We start from the raw sequence: 13,329 nt of genomic DNA on the forward strand, positions 1-13,329 counted from the left end.
GGTGGGAGTGATGGGGGTCTGGCAGGGGGGAGAAGGGGGCAGAGAGGCCTTGCAGCTCTGCTCTTGCACATTTAAATCAGTCGCCTAAAAGTTGCAGCACCCTTTTATGCACCGTAACTTAATTTTCCAGGAGCATGAGGGTGGCATTTGAAAGTCAGGACCCAAAGCGGAGATGGGAGTGTGGCTGTGCGGGCTCGGGGCTGCTGCTGCGTGGGGCAGAGCAGGACGGGGCTGGAGGGGGGAGATGCTGATACCCCGTGTCCGGGAGAAGGAGGTGGCTGGTGGTGTTTGGCTGCCTCCCAGAAGGCTGGTGTTTTGGGGAACAACAGCAGAACGGGGTTTATTTTCAATAAACCTTGTAGCAGAGCCTGGATGCGGAAACTCCCGTCTCTGGTGCAGCTGCCCAGGAGCTGTGCGGGCACTGTTTGCTTTTTAATCTCCAGGACACTGTGCCGTGATTCAGCGGTTTTGTTTGTCTAAACCAGTCACTAATTAATGGGAGACCTTCCTGGGGGTTTCCCAGGGGCTGTGGCCGAGCCGCCGGCTGTGGCAGTTGCCGGTGGGTGCCTGTCGGCCAGGGCGGCTTCCAGCGGAGGAGGAAAATGGTGCTGATCCGTGGGCTGATTGATGGGTAAATGACTGATGATTACAGCCTCTTACTATTCCAGACAGCAATCCTATCTTGTCTGCCTTTTGATGAGTAGCTCTTTTGATGAGAAAATACAGAAATGCGGAGACGTATCCTTCACGTCTCTCCTCCCCGTGAGCCTGCACCAGATGCCCCGTGCTGCTGCGGGGACGGTGCAGCTGCAAGTGCCCTTCGCTTTCTAAAAATACCTGCGATACAGCGCCGGGGCCAGGCAAGGTCTGCGGGACAGGAGGAGCAGGGTGCGTTCCTCATAAGCACGTAGGAACGTTTTTCTTTCCATCTCTCTGTTGCGTTAAACCCCCAAATCGCTGGCGTGGGTTTAGAAGGGTTCAGGGCAGGGGGGTGAGCAGGGGGAAGCCCTGGGGGTGCTGGCTGCGTTCCCCTCGCTGGATGCTGGAGCTGGGGTTCACCATGGCAGTGCAAGAGCTCGGGCAGCCACTCTGCGAGCATCTTTCTTCGGCAGCCTCCCCAAACCGCCCAGCCGAGCTGCGGCGCGCAGCTTTGCCGCCTCCTTCTATTGCTCCTGTTATTATTTATATTATTTTTGCGATGGGAACCTTACCTATCCTCTTTACGGATTAAGACACAGCTATTTCCTCTGGACTGTGTCTGCTGCCTGCAAACCTGCCCCCTTTTCAGCCTGGAAATCTGCTGAAGCATCCTGCCAAAAACCTGCAAACACCTTTGCAATCCCCTGGCCACCCCCTCCCTCTGCCAGTCACGCAAGCCAGGAGCAGGCAGGAAATTTGATATAACCTCTGGTTGCTGTGGGTTACGCAGCACCTATTTAAATAGGCATGGAAAAATAAAGGGCCTGGAATGATTTTTCTTTTTCCGTTTCTAATAAGAAAGTTGCTATTGTGAAAGTAGTAATTGTTTTGTGGCCGTGAGCGTTTGAAAACAAACAGGCCCGTATCAGGCAAAACCACCGGTGCCTAGGGTGGATGCTTTCAGATTTTTTAATAAACAGGAGTCCAGTCGGCATTTCTGAGCGCAGGAGTCCATTTTCTGAAGAGACCAGGAGATTTTGGCTCTCTGGAAGGCCAATGGCCTTGGACATCTCAAAAAGAGATGAAGGAGGCTCACCCTTCGAAGGGCCCTTTTGGTGTTGCAGAAGCCTCCGCTTTGGGAAATTTCAGCCACACTTCACCTCCATTCCTGGAGCCCGTCATCTCGGGGCAATTCAGTCGCCGAAGGAGAGGCGATGTGTTTTGGCTCTCTTTATCGAGGTCCTTCATGCGTTAGTGTTGTCAGCTCCTGCCAGAGGAGCTCAGTGCCTCGGCGGAGGGCCTGGGACGTCCTGAGTCTCTTCGGCAACCCTTTGGCTTGTGATCTGCTTTGAAACCCTTCAGGGTTGCTCAGGGGCCTCGAGGATGGGCTCTGGGAAAGGAGCTGAGGGCAACAGCCCAGCAAACGGGGTATCTGCAAATAGCTATGAAGCTGTGGGGCTGCGGGAGGGTTGCTTTGGGCTCAGAAGTATTTCCATAGGAGGGATACGCTTTCAACCTCCTGCTTTGATTTGCCCAAACCTGTAAAATACGGAGGTGAGAAAACCCGCCAAGGTGTCCCAGTGCTAAGCCTGCCATAAACATGCTTCCCCGAGCTTGACCTTTTTTCCTCGGCTTGGCCCTAAGCTTGCACCCGGGGATACCGGGCTGCATGGGGAGGTCTCGCACTCACCAGCCAACATGGCTGCACTGGTGGGGTGTCCTTGTATTATTAACAATAATTAATAATAATAGCAAATTAACCTCTGTTAGTTGCTGGAGGAAGCGCGGAGGGGAGAGAAGCGGATGGTACCCAGAGCCGTTGCATCTCTGGTGCTGAGCGATGCTTCCCGATTTCTCCTGGCGAACATCTCAAATGAACAGAGGAAAATAAAGAAGGAAAATAAATTATTTGCGACGGGGTGGAGGGGGACACATGCCCCGCACCCGCTTTCTGGAGCTGCCGAGCAGGCTGGTGTTGCTGAGGAGCATCGCTTTCCTGCAGCCCTCCTCCCTCCTGGCTGCTCCCCGCAGGCAATTGCGGCTGGGGAAATGCATTCATCAAACCAATTTTATTTATTTATTATGTTATTTTTTGGCTGCAGTGTGGGTCATAAATAACAATTAAGCAGAAACAAGCGTCGCTGAACTGTCGCCCCAGCTGGGGTCAGGCACTGCTCTTGCTCCCGCTGGAGGTGCCCCGAAGGGTGGGCTGTGCAAGGGGGGATTGGGAGAGCTTGGGGAGAAGGGGGATTTTTACTGTATTTTTGGTTTTGTTGCTCTCACTATAGCAGCAAGAGAGAAACTGGAAGGAGTTTGAAAGGCAAATATCACTAAAAATAGAGCGTGTGGGACTTTTAAGGCTTCTCGGGGCTTTATTACTGAGCTGCCGGTGCCCGGAGCTGAGCTGTGATCCCAGTAACGTGCAAGGCGAGCTGGTGGCCGAGAGCTCTGGCTGGAAAAGGGTGGCAGGGGCAGCACCTTCCCGCAGCTCCTGGCTGGTCAGATCCTGCCCTGCGGAGGCTTTCCAGGGCAGCTGGGGCAGGAGTGGAAACCCGGACCCGGCTCCTTCTCTGCTCCAAGAGAAACACAGGCACCTTCTTAGGAACTGGCTCGGCATCGCTCCTCTCCGATGGAAAAAAGGAGCTGGAGGAGGCGAATGTGAAAAAGGCAGGGGAGAGCTGGAAGGATTCGGGGATGGCCAGGAGCGGTGGGTGACCAGGGAGGGGGCTGAGCCCGGCGCTGGGATGGTACCGGTGGTGGCTCTCCAGGCTGGGCACGTGGGTTGTACCAAAAAATCGATGCCTAATGCTCTGTCTCCATCTTTCCCCCTTGCAGATGTTCATTATGGAGAAGGTGGAGGGTGCTCAGTGCAGCCTGCACGAGTTCAGCATCACCGGCTCCACCTACGCCCCCGAGGGACAGATGTGAGTGCGAGTCCCCTCCGCTTCGCGGGTGACACGGGGTGGCCCTGGGCTGGCAGCACCGTCGGGGGGAGGGTCGAGCTCGTGGCCGTTGCTGGGGGACCCCAGGCTCGCCCCGCGAGCCGGGGAGAACGGAGAGTTTTCTGTGGTGGGTTGCAGCCACGCTGAACCCTGCCTATGGAGATACCCTCTAGGCACTGGTTTTTGGCCACGCTGGGCTTGCAAGTGTTGGGTGGCTGCCCTTCGCTTTCGGTGAGAGCCAGGGCAATTGTTTCACCGTCCCTTGTTGTCGGCTCCTGCCTGACACGATGCAGGGGGCATGCACCCGGCTCTGCCTGCCGCCCTCCCGCTGCTCAGCAAAGGGGCTCCCATGCACTCGCCTCTCCCTTCGTTAGCAATCCCAATAAAATGAGCCCGCTTTGAACCGGGGAAGATGGCAAGTGTGGGAATAGTGATGAACGAGGCTTTTCGCAGTACGTGCTCGCTCTACAAATTTCTGAAGCCTGCGCGTTTTCGGTATTGGCCGGCAACTGTTGCCCCCACCCCAAGCAGGACCCGGGACCAGCAGCTTGTCCGGGAGCCATGCCACCGACGATTTGCGGAGGGACTTGTTAATGGCTACAAACCCCGTCAGGAAAGCGCTCAGCGAGGCCCGTGTCCTTGGCAGGGACGGCCGAGATGGCTGCCGTGCCTGGGGCACGATCCTACTGATGTCGGGACATGTTTTGGGGGAGCCATGGGCTTTGCTGAGCTGCAGCCGAGGGCGGGGAGTGGAAGCCAGGGGCTTTTCCCTGGTGCGTTATTACACACATGGGGTTTTCTGCTGTTGTGTTTGTTTATCCCCCCTCCTTTGAATGGAGGTGATGCTCCCCGGTGTGGGGAAAGTCTGGGAAGGGAGAAGATGAGAAGCTCAGCTGGTGGTTGGAGCACTCTCCACTCCCCTTTGCTTTGCTGTGTGATCCCGGGCACGTTCTTCACCATGGTCCCTTCTGCTCATCTGTGGAGCAACTATAATTCATCACAGCCTCAGACTTAATTTCATGGATATTTATAGAGCCAATTTGATCCTTGGCTAGGAATCTCCATTAAAAAGTGAGTCAGGTCATAAGCTGGTATCAATCAGTGCGTTTCAATTAAATGAGGAGGACTGAGGGGCTGAACTTGTGTCTGCTAACCTCTGAAGCTCAGTGTCCCCTCTCCTCTGGGGACTGCCTGCAGGGAGGCTCCGCGTTGGTCTGCAACAATTCGTGTTGCTTTTGAGTTTTGCTTCAGCCCTGTGCTTGCATTGCGCATCGAGGGGGGTGCAAGGGCTCGCTGAGGTGTCACGGAGAGAAACCCCCCCATTGCCCCAGGGCTGGTGGGACTGAAACGCTTGTTTTGCTTTAGCCTGGCCTCGGCGTGGGGGATCTTACGTGCTTGACCTTGGGCTTGCTCGCATCCCCGCACAGCACCCAGCCAGCAGCACCTTTGCTGATGCTTTTCCCCGCACACGAGTCTTGCCCGGCTCCGTGCAGGGACAGCCGACGATGGGCTCTTGCCCCCCATCCCTTCCCAGCAATATGCAGGGGATCACACGCTGCAAAAGCCATCCCTGGTATTTCCACCTTCCCAAACATCAAAACCCAGCCCAGAGTGTCTGCAGGCTCCCTCCTCCACCCGCTGCCTTCCCCCTGCCCGTGAGCCCGGGGCTGGGCAGCATCCTCTGGGCAGGAGGCAGCAGCTCTCCCCTGCCCGCTCTCAGCCCGGCGTGGCTTTTTGTCCCTCAGCAAACAGATTTTTCAGATTTTCTTGGCTGCTCCCTGTTTTCCGCTCCTGAGCTGTAACAAGGGCTCCAAAGTGTTCTTTCCATTGGGAACCAGCAGTGGAATAAACTGATCCTAATAAATGCCTGACAAATTATTTTTCCAGCAAGCGGATGAGCGGCTGGGTTTATACAGCTCTAACCTGCAGTTACCTCTCCTGGAGCCGGGATAATTTTTTATTTCCCCTGAAAACCACCGCTGCCACTTCTGCCACTGGGCAAGAAGCAGTGTCCGGCGTGACTGGGGTGTTCAGGGCTGCTCCTTTCCAGCAACGTTTCTGCTCCTTTATGTAGCAAAGAGCTGCTATTTAGGAAGCAAAGGCCACAGTTCGCCGTTTGCTTAGAAACAGCCACAGCAGTGCAGTTGTTAAATTTGTCTGCCGCTCTTCAACACTCCCTTGGGTGCCCTTTGGCTCTTCGGAGCACGAAGCAGCATCATGGGGAGGAGAAGGGACTTGCTGCCAGTCCTACAGCTCCTCTGGATCCCCAGCAACTGGAAACCCCCGGGGGAGTGAACATTAACTTGAATTTCTTTACCCCTTTTCTCATCCATCATCTTCATCATCAGCCTTTTGACAGCCCCTGCTTTCAGGGCCAATGCTCTTTTGAGAGCTCCTCTGCAGCCCCCTTTATTCTGGGGCACTTCCAGAGTTTATTTGCTTCCTGTGACATTTTATTTGCAACTAGTCCTGCCCCATTTGGCAAAGCACGGAATGCAAACCCAAGTGTTCATTGCCAAGCCCGGGGCTTTAACTGGGCTCCTTCTCCCTCTTTTCAGAAAATTTTACAAGGAATATATAGGAGAAGCTAAGTATTATTTGAACGTGTAACCTGGCGAAGTGTAAGGCTTTGGGGGTTGTTTTCTCCCCGCAGCCTGAAGGACGAGCAGCCGGTGCAGTGCGGGCAGTACGACGGGCTGGTGGAGCTGGCCACCATCTGCGCCCTCTGCAACGACTCCTCGCTGGACTACAATGAGGTGCGGGGGCCACCGGGGCTGGGGCGGTGGGGGGGCACCGGCGATGCTCTTCCCTTTGCGGCGGGCCCCTTTGCAGCAGAGGTTTGTCCCTTGGGATCCCCTGCCCTGGCTTCAGCCCATCCCAGGTCGATGCCCTGGGAGCCCTGGGACGGTGCAGTGGGTGACAGCAGCCTTGGTCAGAGTAGCAGGTAGGGGATGTGCTCTAAAGCTTAAGCTCCTTTTTTTTTTTCTCTCCTCTAGTCCAAAAAAGTCTACGAGAAGGTGGGGGAAGCCACTGAAACAGCCCTGACGTGCCTGGTGGAGAAGATGAACGTCTTCAACACTGACACCAGCAAACTCTCCAAGGTGGAGCGAGCCAACGCCTGCAATTCGGTGAGTGGGGGGAGGCCCCTGTGAGCTCCGGTGCCGGGGGACAGGAGGGAGAGGAGGGCTTTGGGACGACTGTTATTTGAGCAATAACCACTTGCAATAATCTAGGGGACTGATCTGCCACAAGGATGCAATTTCCTGGCTTGCAGGGGGCTGAGCTGGTTTTGGAGCAGATAGCGCAATGGCCCTGGGGGGGCTGATGCCGGGGCCGTGGGGACCAACCTGGGTCTGCATAGAGCTTTGGAGCGGGTGATCCCTGAGGCTCCTACTCAGCCCAGTCCCTGCTCAGCTGGGAGAGACCCGCCTCGGTGATGGCCAGAGCTCCGGCTGCAGAGGAGGAGGTTTGGAGTTTTGTGGCTCTGCAGCAAATCTTTAGGTGCCCGGTTTGCACCGAGCAGCCGTCCTCCATAGCATGAACTAAACCCCATTCCCCACAGCCATGCCTGCCTGAACAAGGCTTGCCCTTTGGAAACTTCTATGTTTGATGTGAAAATATCCCGTGCTGGCTATTCCCCTACTCCAGCTCTCTAGTGTCTCCCTGTCCTCCTGATGAAAATACACTTCATTTCATGTCTGGATTTCCTCGGCTTTGGTATCATGCTGTCAGATCTTATAATGTCTTTGCTCGCTTGAAGGAAAGGCACTCTGTTCCTCTCCGTTCTGGCATTTTTTCCCCAGATGGTTCCAAGCAGGTCATAATAAATCCCCTGACTCCTTTCTGATAAGGGAGATGGAATTTCCCAGCTGTACATCAGTCCGGCAGCTGCTTCGTTACGCGTGCCTCTCGCTGCCCTTCCACTCCGATGCCAAGCTGGGTTCGGTCACTGGTGCTTCTCTCCTTACTCTTGTGTTTGGGCAGGACAAAAAACCCTTCCTTGGAGTTTCCTGCTGGGGTTTCTTCACTGCTTCTTGATTTTGCTCTCAGTGGCTCTGTGCTTTGAAATCTCTGGTGGGATTTTGGGGTTTCCACAGCGGCTGGCTGCTCCCAGGTGTCCTTGCTGCTGCGCTGAGCGTGCAATGCCCAGCGGGGACAGCACTGCTCTTGCAGGCACAAAACTTCCCACCTACGTGTAGCCACCGCACTTGTACCCTGTTTGGCCTCCGAGAGTCACTTGGTGTTTGCCTGGTGTATCCACAGACAGTGCCCGTGTTTTGCGTGGGCAAATCCCCTTTGCACATCTCTCCACCTCCCCAGCTCCTGCTCACAGGTTCGCTGCAGTCGGAGAATCCTTTTAACTTTGAACTTGCAAGGTTTTACCCCAAAAGAAGTTTTCTTTTCTTTTGCCCCCTTCACAGATTTATTTAGATTTAAGTTGCTGGAAAAGTCCTGTGCAAAAAGCTGCTTGTGCCCCCATTGCAAGCAACACCCTCCTGGCAACAAAAAATAATAATCACGTCAGCAGTTGAGCCATGCAGAGCAAGGTGGGCACCAACGTCCCCGCTGCTCTCTCTGGAAAATACTGTGGCTCGGCCCCAGATGCCCTGCTCATGAAACGGCTTTTTTGGGACAAGATGTGTCCTCCCAGGAGCCGGGCTCAGCTGCCACGATGCTGATGTGGATGCGCAAGAGGGGGACTGCTCTGGGGAGGACTGGCTGCTGCCTCGCTGGGCGTTTGGCTCCTTGAGTAATTAACCAGTAGCAGTAACAGAGCCTGGGTTGTGGTGGGGTTTTGGGGGGTGCTGGGGTGCAGGAGCCTGTCTGTGGGCACTGCCTGTGCCCATGGGTCCATGGCTGGGACAGCCCCTGCTCTGTCCTCGCCCTGCAAATCTGCAGGTACCGTTTGAGTGAATGATTGTTACTGCTTAGCTGGCAGTCCTCAGGGTGATCAGCCTGTCCTGAAATGAGCCTAATTAGTCTCAGCTGCAGAGCTGGTTAATTTGATGGGAAGCAATCTGGCCTGGAGTGATGCTGGTGCTCCCACTCCCACTGACCCACGTGGGTGCAGGGTCAGGGCAAACCCCTCAACTGGAACGAGGGGGTGCAATTCCCCATTCTGCAGCACAGCTGGAGGCCAATGCGGGGGGAAAGTCTCCCCCACCTCTCTGGCAAACGGGGCTTTATCTTAGGCTACAGCAGCTGTTTGGCATCCCATGTGGGGTCAATAAAATAAAGGTCTGGCACGTGCTGTGGGCTGTGCAGCAATGGTGTAGTTAGAGGGGTTAAAATTCTCCCGAAAAATTGCATAGGGGAAGCTCCTTCTGCTTTTTGCCCTGTCCCATCCCTCCTGGCTCCTGTGGTTGCCTTTCTCCTCCCATCACGGTGCTGTGCCGGCTCGGCAGGGCTGTTAGCCAAGGCGGAGAGCACCGGCAGCTGTCTCCCTGTCATGTCCCGGCTCAGCCCCGCGCTGTCCCCGCAGGTGATCAAGCAGCTGATGAGGAAGGAGTGCACCCTGGAGTTCTCCCGCGACCGCAAGTCCATGTCAGTGTACTGCACACCCACCGGCCCTGGCCACAACTCCGCCGGCAGCAAGATGTTCGTCAAGGTAGGGGAGAAGGTCCTCAGCACCCTGCTGGATCCTCCTTCCCCGTGCACACCCCAGCAGGATTTGGCCCTTATGGCAGCCGGGAGTGATGCTTTGCAGTCTGTCTCCTCCCTTAGCTGTCGCCAGCAGGTAGACTGGTGTGGTCAGGGAGGAGGCGAGTCTTTGCAGTATTGATAGGAAAAGGAGGAGGTAAAATGATTCAGAAGGAGGAAAAGGCGCTGAGTGTGCTGGTGCTGAGGCCAGGGGAGAGCTACCCCTGTGCAAAACTTGGGCACTTGCCTTTATTAAAGGCTTGGACCCGCTGGACACCAGTGATGCCCAAAGGGTGATGTCCAGCTTTCCACTGTAACCAGAAATAAAACGGTCTTTTAAAGGGCATTTTCTTCCCAAGAGAAGAGATGCGGCAGGAATTTCCCCCTGCTGACTCTGAGAGGATTTGTATATTGTTGTTCCCCCTGGGAGATCTTCGGGGTGGGTGAACTCTGTCCTCCGGGTCAGGTCGGGACCCTCCAGAGCCAAGGCATCTGTGGCCCTGCCGGTCCTGGGCGAGCTTTTTTAAGAGGAGCAATAGAAGGATTGCAAGTTTTATATTAAAAAGCAATGTCAGGTGTCCTTTGTAAGGTCAGAAGGGATGGGGTGAGATGCTGCGATGCTAAAGGACGTGTTTTCCTGAATCGCAAAGGCATCGCAAGCATTCGCTGAGCATCCCGCAGGCAGCGCACGTTTTCAGCAGAGATTTACAGCCCTGGTCCCCTTTAGGTCTGAGAGGGGATCTGTGGTGCGGGAGCATCTCGGCCAGACCTCGGGGTTTTGCAGGAGTCAGACGGATCCGCTGCAGAGCAGATCCTGCTCGCTGGTGACCTGACGCGGGTTCGTCCTTCCCGGCCACGGTCCCCGCGCGCTCGGTCGGAGGCTGCCATCTAGCGCGCTGAGCCGCCGTGCCGGGATGTGCGTGCGGGAGTTTTGGGGAGATTGCCTTCTCCTTTGCCCAAACTTGGTGCCTTCCTTCCCTCCTTCTGGCACTTCCTTCAGTGCTGGCAAGAGATGCGCATCCTCCAGGTTCATTCCAGCCCCTAAGCCCTCCACTCCTCTCCAGGGCGCCCCGGAAAGCGTGATCGAGCGCTGCACCCACGTCCGTGTGGGCACCGCCAGGGTCCCGCTGACGGCCCCGGTGCGGGAGAAGATCCTGGGCAGGATCCGGGACTGGGGCATGGGCATCGACACGCTGCGCTGCCTGGCCCTGGCCACCCACGATGCGCCCGTCCGCAGGGAGACCATGCAGCTGCACGACTCTGCCACCTTCATCCACTATGAGGTACGGCACTGGGGGCTTTCTCCAGGAGCTTTTTTCCTTATTCTCAAAGTTTTTCCACCCACTTCCAGCTGCCTTAGCAGTATTTTCTCTCTGGTTTCTCTGCGGCCACTGGGCAGTGCAATGGTTCAGCTCCTCCTCTGCAAACCCTGGTGCAGAGCTGCATGCAGTGGGGCCGGTCCTGAGGCCAGCAGCCCCATCCCACCGTGCATCCATCCCTATGGGGTGGCCGCCAAGAGGGGTCCAGGGACCACCAAGAGGGACAGAGAGGAGGGAAGCAAAGTGGAAAGGTGTGAGGAGCAGCAGAGGGGATGGGAACATCCCATTGCTTTGGGGCTATAGGGTGCATCCACGGGGCCCTTGGTAGGAAACCTCCTGAAAGTTTCCTCCCAGGGAAATCCCTGTGCCCAGGGTGGTTTCACAGCGCAGAGGGAAGCGACTGCGTCCCCAGGGTTAATGTGGGTCTGGGTCTGTCCCTCCCCAGAACAACCTGACCTTCGTGGGCTGCGTGGGGATGCTGGACCCGCCCCGCAAGGAGGTCACCTCCTCCATCGAGATGTGCCGCAAGGCTGGCATCCGTGTCATCATGATCACCGGCGACAACAAGGGCACGGCGGTGGCCATCTGCCGCAGGATCGGCATCTTCTTGGAGACCGAGGATGTGGCCGGCAAAGCCTACACGGGCCGGGAGTTCGACGAGCTGCCCCCCGAGGCGCAGCGGCAGGCGTGCCGTGATGCCCGATGCTTCGCCCGCGTGGAGCCAGCACACAAGTCCCGTATTGTCGAGTACCTCCAGTCCTTCCACGAGATCACAGCCATGGTGAGTCCCCTGGGGACGCCCCACCACCCCTCGGTCCCCTCCTCTCCACCCAGCCCAGTCCCTTGCACCCCATTAATCACGGCTTCGTGCAGACAGGCGACGGCGTCAATGATGCCCCAGCCCTGAAGAAAGCCGAGATTGGCATCGCCATGGGGTCAGGCACAGCCGTCGCCAAGTCGGCCGCCGAGATGGTGCTCTCCGATGACAACTTCTCCACCATTGTGTCGGCCGTCGAGGAGGGCAGGGCCATTTACAACAACATGAAGCAGTTCATCCGCTATCTCATCTCCTCCAACGTCGGGGAGGTCGTTTGGTGAGAGCCCCCCGCACCGGGCACCACGCAGCGGGGAGCAGTGGTAGGGATGCGTCCCCTGGGGCAGGTGACCTGGTCGTGTCCCCTGCCCCTGGCAGCATGTGGTGCCCAAAATTGTAACCCCGGGTACCAAACCGAACAGCTCTGCGTTGTCCCCCAGGGATAGGGGGATTTTTCTTTTGTGGTTTTATAAACACACCAGCCCCCAGGAGCTGTTAATGCGTTGCCTGTTTAAGCCCATGCCAGCGTCTAAGAGGGGTGCCGATATTTGTGCACAGGCTGTTGTCACCAGATCGCACCAATGCACTTTGCATCAGGTCCTGGGCAGCTCTCCCTGTCCCTGTCCTTGTCCCCTGCCCATCCCTCCCGGTAAATCAGTGCTGTCCTCAGCAACACGGGCACAGCCTGGGGATCACTTGGGCGTCCTTTGCCCTTGCGTTTCAGCAGGGGTGTTTGTGCTGGGAATGAGAACCCACGTGGCCGTGGGGATGTCAATGGTTGGGTTTCAACTGCAAAGCAAATTGTAATAGCAACAGGAACAAATTTTAGCTGCAAAATTCAGTCCTGGACTTCAGGTTCCTGACTCAGGGGCTGCGGGTTCATCTGCAGGACTTTGGGTGAATTCAGTTTGGGGTATTTGGATCCCAGGTGCCTGCTCGCTCTCCCCTTGCACGACACAGACACTTTCTCTGGCTGCCCCAAAACTCATCTAATTCGGCATCTCTGGGTTTTTCCCTGCAGCATCTTCCTGACGGCCATCCTGGGCTTGCCTGAGGCCCTCATCCCCGTGCAGCTGCTGTGGGTGAACCTGGTGACAGATGGGCTGCCGGCCACCGCACTGGGCTTCAACCCCCCTGACCTGGACATCATGGACAAGCTGCCCCGCAACCCCAAGGAGCCCCTTATCAGCGGCTGGCTCTTCTTCCGCTATCTGGCCATCGGAGGTGAGCCCCCGCAGGCACCAGCGGGCAGAGGATGAGGATGGGCATGGCGTGCCATGGGGTGGGGGGCCCCTTGCCTAGTGCTGGGGTTAAGGGTGTCTCTCTTGGCCGCAGTGTACGTGGGCCTGGCCACAGTGGGTGCAGCGACCTGGTGGTTCTTGTATGACGCCGAGGGACCGCAGGTCTCCTTCCATCAGCTGGTGAGTTGGGAGGGGAACGGGCCGACGTGTTGAGCAGGTGGCTGAGGGCATGGATTCAGGCATTGGGGTCTTCCCTCTACCTTTCTTCTGTGGTTACTGTAGCATTCCCAAATTACTGGTGGAGAAGACATTAATTTAAAAAGAAAAGCAAATTCTCTCCCTCGGGCTCATGTTTCTAGCCTTGCTTCTGCCTGCAATCAGCTTGATCCAAAGCAGCTGAAAGTAGCTCCTGTACCTGATCCCACATTGAAAGGGATCGATTTTTACATTACTGTAGGTCTGAACAAGGTGATGGGAAAGCGGGTGCCATCGCACCCCAATGTCACGTGCAATGGAAGACGTATTCTTGATGGAGACGCGTGTGTGCTCAAACACCTTATTAACTGCACGTGAACATCTCTAAGCCACTATCCAGTCGCAACTGCCCAAAGCCCCAACCGCAGCAGAAGCTGGGTCACGTTAGACAGTTGTATCGGTTCTCTGAACTGTGGGATATTTAATAGCACCCCTGATAATCAAGGTTCACCACGTGCCCCCAACCAGTCGACCTCTTC

The 13,329-nt window shown here is 56.3% G+C and overlaps 1 protein-coding gene across 3 annotated transcripts in view; it reads left to right on the top strand.

Annotated features, from left to right (window-relative positions):
* ATP2A3 (ATPase sarcoplasmic/endoplasmic reticulum Ca2+ transporting 3) overlaps positions 1-13,329 on the top strand; it is a 59,333-nt gene that overhangs the window by 33,188 nt on the left and 12,816 nt on the right. For all 3 annotated transcript variants that reach the window (XM_072882319.1, XM_072882317.1, XM_072882320.1), the window contains exons 9-17: positions 3,475-3,563; positions 6,235-6,337; positions 6,578-6,709; positions 9,064-9,189; positions 10,286-10,504; positions 10,986-11,321; positions 11,414-11,634; positions 12,376-12,578; positions 12,690-12,775. In XM_072882319.1, the coding sequence (XP_072738420.1) occupies positions 3,475-3,563; positions 6,235-6,337; positions 6,578-6,709; positions 9,064-9,189; positions 10,286-10,504; positions 10,986-11,321; positions 11,414-11,634; positions 12,376-12,578; positions 12,690-12,775 (1,515 nt within the window). The remainder of the gene's footprint in view (positions 1-3,474; positions 3,564-6,234; positions 6,338-6,577; positions 6,710-9,063; positions 9,190-10,285; positions 10,505-10,985; positions 11,322-11,413; positions 11,635-12,375; positions 12,579-12,689; positions 12,776-13,329) is intronic.

Source organism: Ciconia boyciana, chromosome 17, assembly GCF_034638445.1.
Source record: "Ciconia boyciana chromosome 17, ASM3463844v1, whole genome shotgun sequence".
In the NCBI taxonomy this organism is placed as follows: Eukaryota; Metazoa; Chordata; class Aves; order Ciconiiformes; family Ciconiidae; genus Ciconia; species Ciconia boyciana.